At 38.5% G+C, this 16517-nt stretch overlaps 1 protein-coding gene and 1 long non-coding RNA gene across 2 annotated transcripts; one reads left to right on the top strand and one right to left on the bottom strand.

Moving 5' to 3' along the window:
* The first annotated feature begins 1102 nt into the window (after positions 1-1102).
* On the top strand, positions 1103-15562 carry LOC144649428 (transmembrane prolyl 4-hydroxylase-like). Its single transcript, XM_078508917.1, has 11 exons — positions 1103-1329; positions 2971-3049; positions 3343-3474; positions 4052-4128; positions 4250-4311; positions 4417-4451; positions 5038-5203; positions 12619-12676; positions 13584-13720; positions 14211-14301; positions 15168-15562. The coding sequence occupies exons 1-11, from the start codon at positions 1114-1116 to the stop codon at positions 15441-15443; spliced, it is 1329 nt and encodes a 442-aa protein (XP_078365043.1). The 5' UTR covers positions 1103-1113; the 3' UTR covers positions 15444-15562.
* LOC144649465 (uncharacterized) lies at positions 6864-11369 on the bottom strand. Its single transcript, XR_013569902.1, has 3 exons — positions 11233-11369; positions 9940-10032; positions 6864-7251 (listed from the first exon to the last, which is right to left on the bottom strand). It is a non-coding gene; the product is annotated as an uncharacterized LOC144649465 (long non-coding RNA).
* Positions 15563-16517: the final 955 nt, after the last annotated feature.

Raw genomic sequence — 16517 nt, forward strand, 5'->3', positions numbered from 1 at the left:
AGAATTTGTTTTTGTTTTTATTCTTTTGCTATTTTGTTTGTTTAAAAGTTTAGTTCACTCCCGATTGAATCAAAGTTTTCCCATGTGACGGATACCACCACAACTTTCTGAAAAGCGATAAGACCCCATAATCTAACCGAATATTTAGCCAGCCAAGTAGCCTGGCCTGCTTTCCAAGGAAATGATTTATCACGGCTGAATACAGTAGAGGAATTCAGGTGCGGGGGCATTGGGACGAACTGAACAAGCAAAAGACTGCATTTCATTTCTTTCGTCTTTTAATTAGTCCCAGGCTTCCTTTTCTTCGTGCAACGAATCCTGTCTTGGCGTAGTCCGGTTACAAAGTCCAGGCTTTGAGGAAATTATCAAATGTATGTAATTGTTCGCTCATTCATTTTATCGGGTTGCTTGAACGGCCGATTCATCATCTTTTTTACAAGAAAAATTATTGTTAATTGTTCTTTTGAGCGATTGTTCTTTCAAAAATCAATAAATTGTTCAACGATCATCAGTAGAATTGCTCTTAATTTTATTCGTAAATACCATTAGAACTTTTAATTACTGTTTGCTGGTTCAGTCTTTGTTTTTAAACTGTCTGACAGGTTCCAAATACGGACGAGCTATGTAAAAGAATAAAGATACTGTGTTGGGTAGTACTTAGTGTGCTGAAACCGATCGACTCGGTATTTTAAGTAGTTTATTGTATCCTTTTTCCTTCCTAAAACAGCGGTTAGCGCTGATATCAGCCTCAGATAGAGTAAGCAAAAACATGACCTTGCTCGCCATGTGGAAAAAACGTCGAGTGTTTATTATATTGATCTGTTGTAACCTGTCGATTTAGGCAGCTTTAAGAAAAACAAAACTAACAATTCCACCTTAGCTTGTTACAATTCTGGAAACACCGAGCTACTAAATGCAAAGGAATAGATTTTGCATCGTGTCTTGACAGAGATTTTTTTTATTCTTTAAAATTTCGAAAAAAAATTTGTAATGCTCGTGGACTAAAAACCAAACTCATGAGGATTTTTAATCATTTATTAAAGTGACTTGGTGGGCTAGCCTGGTACCATACGTAGATCATTTAAAACTTTATCGACCTCGGTGTAAACAGCGATGGCTCCCATAGATTTTGTAAAGTTTTTGTATTTCTTATCCTTAGTTAGCTTTAAATTTGTATGTTGTAATTTATATTCCGATCCACTGCCGTCTGATAAAGAAAGTTGTGCGGCCAACGACAGAACTTGTAAATCAGAAAACTTTCATAATACGATCGACGACGGACCGACGTTTGTCGGTAGAGACGGACTAACACGGTTGGATGGGATTAAGGTAAGAAACTCCACTTTAAAGCACTGTTAACAGACAAATATTGTTCTCTAGGTAAAAATAACGATGTGAAGACTATATTTTTATTGTAAGAAATTATAGTTAAACAAACTTTTGCGACGGTAACATAGTTCAACGCGGACATAACTATTTTAAGGCGTCTTTGTCGTCAGTCCTCAGTATGAAATCATTTATTCTCCTAACGATTGCAATACTTTTAGTATAAAATTACTTATGAGAATTTGGCGGCACATCAATACAATATTGTCTTGTAGATGAGTTTCTTTATTCTTGTCACCTGCCTGCTTGGTGGTGTATTGATACTGTATGGAGACATGAAATGTTGATCGACATCTTATAGTTTCTACCTCCTGGCTCTCTTGTTTCTGCGAAATTAATAAAATGTTTTACTTTTGTGTGACCAAAAATCAACGTGAAAAGCTTTTAGTACTTTAGGCGGTATTTATCAGCTCAGCGTTGCCCATATGCTTGACGAAGGCCAAAACGGAAGGACAGGTGGTGAAGAATAAACTGTTAAAGGATGTGTTGGAGATAATTTTAAAAATATCCTGTTCTAGCTTCTCAGATTACGGGGAACAGACGTAAAAACACGTGAATAACCAAGAATAACAAAAAGAAGCCACATATATGATTTATTTCGTTTAATAATCATCTCATAAAAATGAACACACCTTTGCTTTATGACTGCACTTCCGGTGTAGAAGATAAATTACCAGAAGTCTATCAAGGAAGTCAAGTGAAGGGACTGGACTAAGGAAACGGAAAAGTGGACAATAGGCAGAAAATTGTTCGTTGATTATAACGCGACTGTTTCTTTATTTGTCACATGTTTCACCATAATAATGATACTTAGCCTTGTAAATAATATAGTTACATCACAGAAATTTCATGAAAATCATTTTAGAAAACCTTTACATAAATTCCCTTTAAGATCATCTACACAGCACCTTCTGGCGACCCCCAAAGCAACATTAAAAACATATGGAGAGAGAGCGTTTGCCGTGGCAGCCCCAAGGCTGTGGAACACAATCCCACTTGAACTTAGATTAAGTCCTTCTATTGACATTTTTAAGAGACATTTAAAAACGTACCTTTTTAAACAGGCTTTTTAATTATTATTATTTTTTAGGTACATTTGAACTTATATTTGTAAATATCCGTTTTTAAAATTTTTAGAGCTTTTAACTTTTTAACATCATTTTATTAATATTTTTTATTGTAAAGCGCCATGAGCAATTAGTGGATTTTGGCGCTATAAAAATACTTTTTATTATTATTTATTATTGTAGCTAATATTTGTAAGTTCAAACTGTTTTCGTAGGCTCTTTCGAAAAAATTTTATTTGCAGCCTACATTTATCAAAAGACGTTAAAATAACTTGATCAGTGGTGGATATGACAAATGTTCGATCCATACTGACGTTTACCAATATGATTATACTGCTCAGGAAATGAAAATGAACCAGCCTATTAGTTTCGTTTTCGATATTCGTGGTAAATAATATAATAATCTGACTATAAAGAATAAATATAGAAATAGTCAATAATGAAAAAACAATCGCGTTATAATCCGTGGTTCTTTTTTACATGTAAATTATTGTTTAATTTTCTGTCGCCTTTGCAGGTTGGCCATGTCGAAGAAATAGATTTAGGTGACTGTTGGAGAGAACGAATCACAAGAGCAATGAAACCTCTTTTATTTGGTAAGAATAGATCCAGCTCAGGAATCACTTTTTCATGTATACTGTATTGACTTCTCTTTCAACCTCGTCCCCAGGGCGCTTTTCCAATCATGCAGGGATCGGAACAAGTAATATAACTCACAACGGAACACGTCTGAGACAAGACTAGCCTTATCGACATCAGGGATACGGATCTCTTTCCCTGTATGCAAAAACAATCTCCACGTATAAAGAAACCTCTCTTCATGCAAACGACTTTCCTTTTGTCAACCTCAACGAACTAACAAACGGCGCTACTGGTTTTTCTCTTACAGAAATACCTCACTTTTTGACGAATGAAGAATGTGACTACATAATAAAAGTAGCTGAAAACCATGGCCTTGTATCAAGTATCGCTCGTGGAGGACTAACAACGGAAAAAGACTTAGAAATACCAAAAGTTGAAAGTAGGTGGCTAACGAAAGTTTAATCTATGCCAGTTATAATTTCATAGAGCAGCTTTCCAATCAATACTTGCAGTGTAAATATGTAACTGTTGTTAAGCATAACTTGATAGGAAACATGTATGCAGTTATGACTAGTACATTCTTATCAGTCTGATACTTATTTGGCAGATAAATAACATCTTCTTTAACTTTGGTTAACAATTATCCGACTGTGGGCTTAGATATTATTGTGGAAGTCCATTTTTAAAGGTTTTTGCGACATGCTGCTGGTCAATTGAAAACCATGTTAGTCCAGTTGCTGGAAGAGACGATGGACTAAAAAGTTTGAAAAACTAACATACTATCTCAAAAGCCCATCAAAACTTATAAGGTTTTCACTGCATTTACATAATTTCTCTTGCATTTCAATTTGTTCTTCTTAATCAGTTCAAATATTTGTTTCCCGGCTCTGTGAAGTGAATGAATGACTTGCAACATTTCCCTTAATGCTCATACCAAATTTCAGTGCTTGTTTGAAACGCCATTAGAAACATTCGCATTGTTCCTGAACAGTATTTATTTCTGGTGATTATTTCAGGCGGGAAAGGTGAGGGTGCCGGAGGAATCTTTGAAGCCTGGGATATGAACATGGATCAAAAGATCACAGTAGACGAGGTAAGATTTAAAATATCTAACTATTAGATTTAGCCGTTGAAGTTCTGTAATAGATTAAAATAACAATTTTCTTGTTCCTGTACTGATCAGTACAACTATTCTTTATCTTATTCCTGGACAGGTAATCGAGTTCGCCAAGAGATATATTTACGCCGTATTCAGTGAAGAGGATTTATTGGAAATGTGAGCCATGCCTTTTTAGTAATGAGTACAAAAAACTGGAGTTCAAGAGTTGATCTTTTTTATCAGTAGACTTGTTTAAATTTCTTATTTATATATTTTCAACAGACTCCACATGGTAAATGTCACTGAGTTAGACGATGGTAAGTCAGTGAGTAAGTTATTCATTAAAAACTCAGTATTGGCACTCAGATAAGCGCTTATAACAGGTTGTCGGTATAACCTTTACTTATTTTAGAAATGAACGGGACAGCCGAACTGTATCAATGATCAGCAAGCCAAAACTGAATACTCTACATGTGACCGTAATGACAATAAAGCATCGTCCACACGAGTAATTTTTATGTCACAATTTTCATATGTCAAATATATTTGATCGTGTAGATGACACAACAATTAATTATTTGACAACAGTTTAAAGTACATTTTCAACTTTTATTTGTCAATACAATACAATATAATACAATACAATTTTAATGTCCATACGTGGGACGAGGTCTCCCTCAATGTCCGAGCCAGAGGCTCGAAGCCAACACGCCAGCTTCTTAGCACAAATATTTGTCGCATCAAAATTGGCCAATTTTCCCCGTCTACAAGAACAAATGAAAATTGTCACATTTAAATTGGTCGTGTAGACGATTGTTAACGAACAAAAATAGTTACCTTTTTCCCTCTGCCTGTGAATTCCGAACTGGCCAAAGACCCTGAAGTGTCCGAAACTTTTTTCAGGTTTTATCACGCGTGACGAGTTTGAGCAAATGAATACCCGTGGTGCTGATACCATGATGTTTCATGCGAGTAAGACTCATCCAAAGTACAGGCCTCGCTACAGTTATCAGACCTTTGTGAACCAGAGATACCTCAAGGATCCTATCTTGGACAGAATTTTAGAAAGGTAAAGTATATTGAATATTGATTGTTTGTTTGCTTGTTTGGCAAGTTGTCTGTTTTTTAATTGTTGTTGTTGTTTGTGTTTTGTTTGCTCTTCTCACCTGAATTAAGGAATGAGGCAGAGTAAAAAATGCCAAAAAATAAAGAAAAAAATTGACAAAATGGCAGAGTATGTATTTCTTTAGATATTTTTGAATAAGTTTGCGTAACACCGGCTGCTGGAAATTTCAGAGTGGGTCACGTGATCAAACCGTTATTAACATTGGAATTTTGGCGCCATTTTGGTTCTCCCTCTTTGGCTCGAGTTTACGAGAATTTATGTGGCATAGAATAACACGAAAAACATAAAGATAAGTCCTTTAATAATCAATGGGTTTCAAATTAATCGGGTAATTGAGGAAAACACCGTCCAAACCAGATAATTTTATCGATCTATTTTGATGTGAAGAATTTAAGTCGATTAAGATTGATTTCTAGCCTCATTGTGAAAGAAAGTTTAAATCCCCGTTTAGATTCTAGTTACTGTTCCTAAGATCTTGTTTACATGGTAAAAAATAGCTCCCGAAAGCAACGGAAAGATCCCGTATTCCTTCGACTTAATATTCAACTAGCTGGTCTGAGTTGTCCGCCATGTTTGAAACGCGCGGCTCGGTTTTGAGGGACTAAAATCTAGTCATTTCACTCGCTGCCATAGCAACATACTCTTTTCCAAAATGGCGGACGAACTTGTTGTGGAGTGTACTGCATAAAAGATGTAAGTTTTTTGTTTGTGTAGCCTGTATGTAACGCAAAAGACCTTTGCAGTTTTTCTATATTAAAGCATATTTTCTGAAATTCATGTGCTTTTGTCTCTCTGCACTATTATTTGTCTCAGAAGTGAACGAGATGAAAGGTTTCGAGTCACCGCGCATTATCAGTCATATTTTATATGTTAACTGTTTTAGGAAGACTGCGCGCCTTCTTTTTTGAGGGTTTTTGACATTAGAACAATAATTTTGTGTAAACGAGATATCAGATTTCTGTTCTAAATTATTCTCGCAGTTTTGGCGCAATTAGATTAGCGGCCGGTTAGTTGTGGGGCAAGTATAAATTTGTTGAGTTCAAGAAATCTCAGCCCTTATAGTCTGTCAAACATTATCTTCGTTTGTTCGAATATTGAGGAATCCCTGAATCAGGTATTTTGGGTAAAGCATCGCTGCTTTTATGGCGGGATTTTTCAACTGTAGCTTTGCACGCGTAGCAGCAAGGAACAGTGTGTACGATGAGAATGGTAAAGTCTTGAGGGACAAAAGCACTCGCCTACAGAAGTTTTTGAGTACATTTGCGGACAACAAAGACGCATTTGCTGTAAATCAAAACGTATTCAACAAGAGACTACCGGTGCTTCTTCAAAACTTTGACAAATGGCGGGGTGAAGACAAGTCAAAATATTTGGAGCACTTCAGTTCTAATGCATGGAAGTCCCTTTCAGCCGCCAAGAAAGGAATGCATTCTATCTCTAATTGCAAAGCATGCCCAATGAATCATCTGCTTTTTCATTCACTATTTCCCCTGAGATCAAACCGACTTAAAGGGGATAACCCAGTGTCTGCATGTCAAAAGGAATCATCAAATTTGAGAAAGGCTAAAAAGGTGGCAAAAGCATCAAAAACTACAGTCCTGGATACTGCTAAGAACATTTATTTCAACATCAATGGGCCATTCAAGAACCTGTACAACATTGACCTTGCTGAAGCCTTGACAAAAGTTCCTGAAATTGGGATTACACAGTCAAAATCCAAGGTTCAAAAACAAAAAGAAAGGAGAGAAACTGCAAGGCGTATTAAAAATAAGACTGAGGAACAGTGGTCCAAGGTTGACTGTGACACAATGTTGGGCACAAGGCAATCTTTTAAGCAGAGGGACTTGCAAAGAAAATCTCTCTTCTTTGAGTCCACTGAAGAGGCCAGGATCCGCACCAAGAAGAGAAAGGCACTTGAGCAGGCTGGTCTACGGAAGAAGAAACGTCACTCCCCAGATCCAACTTCAGTCAGCTTTGACAAAGCAGGCCTTCTGCAAGAAGTAAATTCAATGAAAGAAGGTGAAAAGGTGAGGACAAACAATGTTTTCTCTCAGGCATTACTGTAAACATCACTAAGTTTTAATTGATGATTATATTATTTATAAATAGTTATGCTATAATGAAATGTTATGGTCCTCATTACAAGTTGGCCTTGAAGTTCTGAGATACTATTTACACATGTAAGTTTAAAAAATCATTTTATTTTTATTTCTTTTCTTTCTTTCAGATTAATTTTACAGAACTGTCCAAAAAATATGGTGCAGCAGAGAAAACTAAGGTGGGAAACATGGTGGTCAAAGAATTTCTTCTTCAAAAAGGGGTGGATCTGACAAAGTTTACAACAGCAAGAAAAACCACAGAGTCAAATACAAGGAGACGCCTTAATAAAATGCTTGGTGGACAGATCACAACACCTCTCCCTCGCACCAATGCTGCCATACGGGAAACCCTCCGTGCAAAAATTGCCAATGGCGAGTATCGTTTGGGGGAGATAATCACTCCACGACGCTACAAAAAGTTGATGCTGCATCCTGATGGCACATTAAAAGAGGAGTATTTTACAGTGAGTGGAAGGAAAATACCCTTGCTGGAAATACGTAAAGTGCTTTTGGAAGAGCATGAGAAGGAAGGTCTTGTCAGAGACCATTCAGACTCCCACTACAGTGGAATGACAATGGAGCAAATAAAAGATCGCCTAAGAGAGCTTGGAGAGGACACAACAAATGCATCAACAAGAGAAGAAGTGCTGGAGCTGCTTAAATCTAAAGAAAGAACGAGGCATCTCATGATATGGTCTGACCATTCCAGCATTATGAACCATGGCCACATCCTGCTTACAGCAAATGTCATTTATGACCCTGCCTTCTACTTTACATCAGCAGAGCTCAATGGAAAAGATGTACAGGAAATGGTGGAGAAACCTCACATCTACATTCTGGCTAGATGCAGGGATACAATTGAGGATCAACTGGCATACAGTGAAACACGAATGGAGGATATAAGGCAGCTTGATATCCAGCTTCTGTCCAAACAAAATGCCCATATACAAGATATATGCCGATTCTTCCATGGTGACCACCCCTCACAAGAGGTCGAGACTGGTGAGCAGAACGGAGGCCATTATGGTTGTTGTGGGTGCATTGGGTCATCTCTAAGCTACACTGACCATGTGGCATCCCTCAGAGCACCAAATGTAACACTGGAAGAAAGAAGACAGAAAGTTTTGGCAGGCCCAGCTGGACGAGACAGGAGGAATGGTGGTGTGCATCCCTATAAGAATATGACCAAGGATGACATGATTAGGGAGTGCAGAGGACGCCAACTACCATCAGAAGGATTGCTGAAGCCTGCCTTGGAAGCACATTTGAAAGAAGAACTCAAGGGCATTCAACGAGTTCCTGCTCTCAGTTTCCCTGATCAGGGTTCCTCCATGAAACACCTTAACCTGGGCAAGTATGAAGTGGTGCCAGTAGAACCACTTCATGATCTCAAGGAACATATAAACAATGTACTAAAAGAGTTGCCAAAGCATCTAACTGATGAAGAGAACAAACTGTTTGATGAGGCAGTAGAAGCAGTTCTTTCTACAAAAGAAAAACTTCGAGGTTCAGATTACCGCCTTTGTTGTGTTGTTTTAGCACTGCACCTTGGAAACAATTGCCGTTTGACAATCAGAAGACTATTATACACTCTTGCAGAACTCTGTGAACTGTTGTATGCTCCTGCAGAGAAGCGCACACCAAGATTTATTTTACGTTTACACAACATAACATTTAGTCACGTGATTGCAATCCGCAAAGTCTTTCAAATCCCTCAAGTTTTGACCTACAGGAAACTGTTTGGAATATACTACCACAGTATCACATGTCATGCTCCTCTCACATCCCGTATAATTTCACTTAGCTCTGTAGACACAGAAGAAGAGGAAAGAGAATTCAGTACCATTAATTCCATCAGTAAATCAACGTCTAATGGACATCCTGAGCACATAATTCCGAACAGCATAATTAGAGTTCAAGCAGAAAGAAAATTCAGGTCCAAAAAAAGTCCCCTTGTTGACCAACTGTCCAAGATTGGAAAGTTTGCTAAGAACCTCCCAGACTTCCCTGACACCTCCATTCCTGATGAGCTTCTGGAATCTGAAATCTACCAGGCCCATCTTGAGCAGATAAGTGATTTTCTTCTGTGTGGAAGGGGGGTTTGGTGGCATGCAGATGAAGACAGCAAGGAGATTATTTTTCATGACAGCAAAGGCCAGCCTGAATTTCGTGACCAAGGGCCTCCAACTCATCACTTTCGTTCATCATCTCTCCAAAGTGAAAGGGTTTATCTTAAAGAGAAATGGAATGAGTGTCTTGCACGAGGAGATCTCAGTTTGCCGATCAGGAAAGTCAAAGTTTACAACTCTGCTGGCAATGTTGAATACACAGAACGCCACAGAGTATTCCTTCAAAATCAGCCATTGCCAGTGCTAGAAGGTAATCAAAATTCTGATGACCAGCTTTATACAGCCAACAGGGAAAATGGAAACAGTCTGCCTTTGCAGTTGGAGCATGATGAAACTGATGACCCAGAAGACTTCATATGTACTGATATGATCAATACTTCGAATGCAGATGGGTCAGAGTTAAGCGATGAAGAGAGTGAAGAATGTGTTGAACAACTAACTGTGGACTCACCAAATGATGAACAGCGCACCACTCATCTCAATGCCACTAACTGTTCAGATGATACTGCCAACAACATCCAACTGACAACAATTCAAAAGCATCCTGAAATCCAAAATTTGACAAGAAAACAAAATGAAAATGGCCCTGAAATTTTACAAACTAAACTTGCCCTTGCTGTATCAAAAATATTAGGAGTTACCTTGTTAGTCAAAACCCTAGATAAAGACAGAAAAACCCTGCAACAACACCCAAACAGCACATACTACAATGACAAGTACCAAGATACTTTGGCCTCTATCCAGACACAAGTGTTAGGAGCTCACCAGAATGCATCAAAAGAGTTGGAAAAGTGGGAGAGAGAATTTGCTGTGAAGCATGGCTTTCCACCAACTTTTGAACATTACCAATCTGAGCCCACTGTGAAATCAACATACAAGAAGAGGAAATCGAGCAGGGACCTCTTGAGGCATTGGAAAATAACTGTCCACCTACAATGAACTTTAACTTTTAACTATATTCATTATATCTATATGCAACTGTTATTTTTTGTAAAAAATCTTAATATTTTAGATTTTCATTTGTTCAGGTTAGAATGAGCAAACAGCAAGTATATATTGTACAAAGATGGCCTTTTCCTATTGTATTTTTTGAAACAATTTGTAATGTTTTCTTGCACTCGTAAATTTAAATTTTTTTGTAAGCTTTATGTATATAACACTTCTGCAAAATTCAAGTTCACTGAATTCATACATTGTACATATATATTTAAACATATTTAGTCCCTCATTGAAGGGTACGAACCTTATTATATTCCCTTTATAAGCTTATTAAATTTCATTATGATCAACATGTAAACTCTCCTCATTAAGGTCAATATATTTCTTATGCTGTTGGTTCGGAGAATGAACCAAGATGTTGGTTTAAACCTTGTTGAATAGCGCATGAAAAGCGCAACTCTCAGCCTTGAAATTTTACGTAAGCAAACAGGAGCGTTTAGAAAAAACTAAATTATAAAGGTTGATTTCGGATAATTCGGTACTATTTCGCTGCTACAATGGGAACCCCAATTTCACAAATCAGAACAATTCCGCATTCGAGGACACGCAAACCGCCTATTGATCAGGATTTTGGCATATGGGCCGTAACAGTGAAGTGATAACCAAAAGGAAGGAACGGTATTTGGCTCGAAAATATTGGGCAATATTTAAAAAAATCAGGAATCCATTTAAAATTATTTAAAATTTCGAGACGCCAAGCCTCGAGGGTCGATTTGTTTCTACAGCTACTATTAAAACAACTTACCTGGATTTATTCGGCAAATATATGAAGTTATCCTTGTTTCCTCTTAGTTAGAAGTGCGAAATGTTCTTTCCAAGCGATATTTCCCCCGACAGATGGTAAAATACACGACTTGCGACGCGACGCGACTCAACCTTGTTTACAAGATTGAAACGTGAGAACCGAAAGTTAATAAAGTTTTTTATTAGTTAATGGCTAACGTGCTAACGATGCTGGGGGCCTGAATCTCTCTTTGGAATCATTCCTTAAGTCACGCGAGTTTGACAAGATTTACTTTTTTGTACTTCTTTATGTTAGATATTCACAATACGTCCGGACAGTATCTTAAGGGGAAACCCTTAACCACATAATGATTGCTATGAATGACTTCTAATCGTCGTATCTTGGCCTCCCTTCACATCCTCGTTTGATTTTCTTCTCAATGCACTCTTCCCGTGATGTTAATTTAAACCAAGCAAAAAGTAAACTGTGTGAGTTTTTAGGATTTTTGTGTTTTTGTGTTCTGGTCACATGATTTACCAAATATGGTCATGACTACCGAAAATGAAGCAACCTCCAATAGAACAAACATGGCCAAAAACATAACCCAGGATACTAATGGATCCCAAGATATGATTGTTAGAAGTCATCCATAACAGCCAGGGTCTACACCGTTAAGTTTTTTTTTCTAAAATGGGAGTTGACCTGATTTCACAGTCTTGCCCACGACAATTCTGATGCACTTATCATCGAAAGTGCAAATGATGTGCACGAGTCTTCGCGATTCACCCCTTTAATTCTCGCGTACTCTCTCGTTTGATTCGTTCTTAGGTCAGAACTTTATCACAATAACGAAAACAAATCTACTCAGTTTTACTCTAAATGCTTGATTTTAGTTTGCACATGATTGGCATAAAGACGGCAGGTACTTCTGCTTTGATCATTGGTCCTCAGTGAACAACCAATCAAAGCAAACACAATTCACAGTTAGAGCAGTTTTCAATTGAGTGTCGTAAAACCAAAACCAAAGTAATCACTCTGGCCAATCACAAAGGACACAGACAATCCAGTGAACCAATCAAACCTCAAAGCAAATACATGTAACTGGCACGAAGCGCGGGAAAACGTGCGCGAGCGAGTCACGATTGGTTTTGGTTTTACTTCTGATTGGCTGAGATAGTCCCGCGAGATTTTTAAGCCAATCACTAAGCGTAGTAATGCAAAACCAAAGCAAACGCAATTTACTTTCAACACTCAAGTGAAAACCGCTCTACAAATTAAACTATTCGATTCCCTCGTTGTCTCAGATCAGATCTGTAACGTGCATACCTTATCATAGTGTAAGTGCAGTTAAAAACAAGCAAGAACATATTTTGATTTACTTTATCTACATTTAATTTATATGTTTAGAGTAATTAAATTAACAAAGCTACCAAGAGAAATCATATATGGAAGTGAGAGACTTCAGGTGAGAATAAAAAAGTGTAATGCAAGTGTAATAGCTCTAGCTAGTGTCACTGCTGTATTGCCTTTGATATCAGACCGGATAGATTTTTTTTTCTGAGAGGAGACATCAACTTATATAATTCCTCTCAGAGTCGTCGCCCATTTTAATTTCATTTTATAGCCTGTGCATGTAGCTTAGACAGCAAATTACCATATTATGTGCAAGGTTTTTTCTTTCTATACACGGCATTATAAATGGCGAAATTAAAACCAATCTGGAAACATGACTAGCTTGTTTAAAATGTAGAATTTGCATTTGATAACGTACTCTATATCAACTTACCCAAACGTGATTCACTATACCCACGCCTCCTTACGAGTATTGTGAATTTTATAGGCTAACTAACATATTGCTGTGAGAGGAAACCTGTAGCATAACTTTTAAAAAGACTGTTCACAGTCTCTTATTTTTTCCGTTAAGTCGTAGAGATTGATCGTTGAGTTCGATGGGCCGCCATCTTGGTTCCTGAACGCTATGGAAAACTGGGGAGAGTCCAAAAAGCCCGTGGGTAGGGGCACGGGATGTTTATAGCGTGGGGTTACAGACTCCTTATTTTTTTCTGCCCCCCACCCCTACCCTCGGGCTTTTTGGATTATCCCTAGTTTTCGCTGGGGAGAGTCCAAAAAGCCCGTGGGTATGGGCACGGGGTGTTTATAGCGTGGGGTTACAGACTCCCTATTTTTTCCGCCCCCGCACCCCTACCCACGGGCTTTTTGGACTCTCCCAAGTTTTCGCTCGCGTTCAGGGACCAAGATGGTGGCCCGTCGAACTGAACGATCTATCTCTACGACTTTACGGAAAAATTGGGGACTGTGACAATGGTTCATTATTATCCATATCTTATTTGTTAATTCATGTATTTCTTTAGGTTGTTTATTATGACCAAAACGGTCATTATCACGCTCACTTCGATTCTGAGACTCACGAGAAAACCGAAGTCGCTTGCTGTCATCAACAAACGGAAGAGCTGATGATGAGCTTTCAGCATCCGTGTAGGCTTTGCAGGTTAGGCAATAAGATGGTAGCACTTTTTGTCCACAAGTTAACTATTAAACGGCTTAGTTCACTAAGTGCCTCTCCGTAGCTCAGTAACGGCTTAAGTGCCCAACCAGTATCTGGAAGGTGATGGGTTCGAATTCTGTCGGGCACTGAGATTTTTTCTTTGACCCACGCCCGTGACAAATGACAATTTAATTTTTTACTTCCTCGAATTTCGTCAAAAATACTCCGCTGTGCATTGTATTTTTAACTCTCCTTCTCGTTGTTTGGATATCCCGATGAAACACTGTCACTCGTGTTTAATATATTACTTCAATTATGTCGGACATTTTATGTACTTTATTGTCAAATAAAGAAACTTATGAAACACAATTTTGGAAACCAGGGCATAACGCGTCTTTACGTCTATTACTATAGCTACTCACGGCTTTTTATAATTGAATGTCCATGTCCACGCTGCATATGTACAAACACGTGTGTGTGTCTCGATCCTTAGATACGTCACCATATTGTATTATCTTAATGATGTGGAGGCTGGAGGTGAAACAGCTTTTCCTGTTGCAGACAACGAAACATTGGACATGGAGGTAAGTAAGGCAGTTCATTCTGTAGACAGCATATTGAATATAAGGTCCTGATGAAAAGAATGTGAACTGGATAAGTGAAAAATAGTAAAACATTCTCACCGCATACAATTGCCCTGACACGGGAAGCTAAGTTATGGGAGGAGACCCGCGACTGCCAGAGCAATTGGCGTGTCAGATGTAGAATAAAGCAGTGAACGACCACCACCAGGGGAGGTGGGAGGGGCGAAACTTTTATGGTGACTCATCACAACCGAACTCCGTTAAACTGACCACGAGGTGACTGAAACTGTGATATTTTAAGCAGAAGGCCGCAAAGCATCATGCTAATAGCGCGCAGGCACAGAACGCTGAAATCTAAAAATGTTAAACCTTCCCGCGTGACGGGCTAATTATGTATGCAGTGAGAATAGTTGCTTAATTCACTCTCCATTTATGCACGTTTGCTTGACTTATTTTTGAAAGAGGGTGTGGTTGTATGACGGTTAGTGCGCTTGACTCCGTATCAAGCTGTCCGGGCTAGAGCGCAGGCCGGGGTCACTTTTTTGCGTTTTTGGGAAAGGCTCAATAATCTTCATTCTTTTATTGCCTCTCTTCAATGGGTACAGGGGAATTAAATCCTGTGGGTAGACACTGACCTGGACTGTTTGCCATCCCGGGGATGTAGTTGAAATTATTCCTAGTCGCTTGTTTTGCTGCAGAAATTTTAACCGGCCTGATGGGCCACTAGGCTCGAATCCATACTTAACCTTTTTTACCAGACTATTTCTAAAAGACGTCAAGTTAACAGTGACACTAGTTCATGCAGCTTTTACGTCGAGTTAACATATATTTTTAACACTTTTTTTATATATTTATATTTTTAACAGTATTTGAAAGACAGTCGCGGAGATTTGGACTATTTCAACCTCAGCCACAATTGCCATGCAGGTAATTTAGTGATCAAGCCTCGCAAGGGAACTGCTGTCATGTGGTATAATCATTTCATGGACGAAGAGAGCAGCTGGCTTGGAAAAATGGATGAGTACAGTTTACACGGAGGATGTGACATACTGAAAGGAGAAAAATGGATTGCGAATAACTGGATTACGGCGCCATATAGGGATGGAGCGCATATTCCAAGCTTTTGGCTCGGTTTTAAGTAAGACTTTTAATGCCGTTTTAAGGACTAAATTGAGAAGTCACGGGCAAAACTTAAAAAATATGAATGACTGATTAGATGTATCCACAGTCGTCCACTTTTTTACTTCTGAACCTTCAAAAATAAAAGTTTGTCTCTGGGCGTCTCATTGGACCCCAGCTTCCTTTTTTTCCCTTTATTTTCTTTTTTAGTGGCTTAAAAATAGCTGTTATGAAAATTTAGATAACTTGAATGTAACTTCTACAACCTTGACAACATGAAATGTATACGACTTGATCACATGAAACGCATTGTTACCTAGAGTGGCATTGTTTTGTGCCAAGATTGTCATGGTTATTTATAATTACCTGCTTAGAAAGAACCTTAACCTGCCGACCGGATTTCTCAGAGTAGCACACTTTACAAATTAAAAATAAAAATAAAGAAAAAAACAGCTTAGCTTATGTACTTTTGCAATTCCTAATGGCTTGTGGGTTACGATCAAAGCCATGCTGCAAGGTCACTATGATTAAATGGTCCAAAAACCTCTCGGCTAATATATCATATCATAGAGAGAGACCATGATACAAGAGACTGATTCGAGATTTGCTTCCAATGATAACGAAACCCTTCCATTTATTACGACAATTTTTCCATAAAGCGCATCCTAAATGATCGTCAGCTCGTTACAGTGTAGCCCACGTAAGGTTGAAGATGGCCAGCCTTGTTCCAAGGGCTTTTCTGGGAACGACGTTGGAAGATGGCGGTCCACCTTCATGCGTAAAGGTACTCGTACTGTCTTCTTCCCCTTTCAGTCAGAAAGTGCCAGTTATGGCAAATCTTTGATAGAGCACTCGAAGAATTTTCGAATTACTTCAACCAATCAAAAACTAGTGCGAGTGTTCACGAGTACTCCGAAAGCAATCGCGTGTACAAATACGTCATATTGCTTAGCAACTTCTGGGACAAAAACCGCGGGCTCAGTCACTTCTCGGAGAAGTGATGTTGCCATCAACTGACACTTGTTCGCCCGACTGCTTTGGCTTTGGTTGAATTCGCGCGCGTAGGGAGACTCGGGAAAGAGAAATATAAGGCGCAT

This window comes from Oculina patagonica, chromosome 4 (assembly GCF_052425735.1).
Source record: "Oculina patagonica isolate OP01 chromosome 4, crgOcupat, whole genome shotgun sequence".
NCBI lineage: Eukaryota > Metazoa > Cnidaria > Anthozoa > Scleractinia > Oculinidae > Oculina > Oculina patagonica.

Bases quoted from the DNA above. Each gene is read 5' to 3' on its own strand.
- LOC144649428 (XM_078508917.1), top strand. From the start codon at position 1,114: ATGGCTCCCATAGATTTTGTAAAGTTTTTGTATTTCTTATCCTTAGTT. The intron at 4,129-4,249 runs GTAAGATTTAAA...ATTCCTGGACAG, and splicing joins AAAAGATCACAGTAGACGAG to GTAATCGAGTTCGCCAAGAG. The intron at 4,312-4,416 runs GTGAGCCATGCC...TATTTTCAACAG, and splicing joins GAAGAGGATTTATTGGAAAT to ACTCCACATGGTAAATGTCA.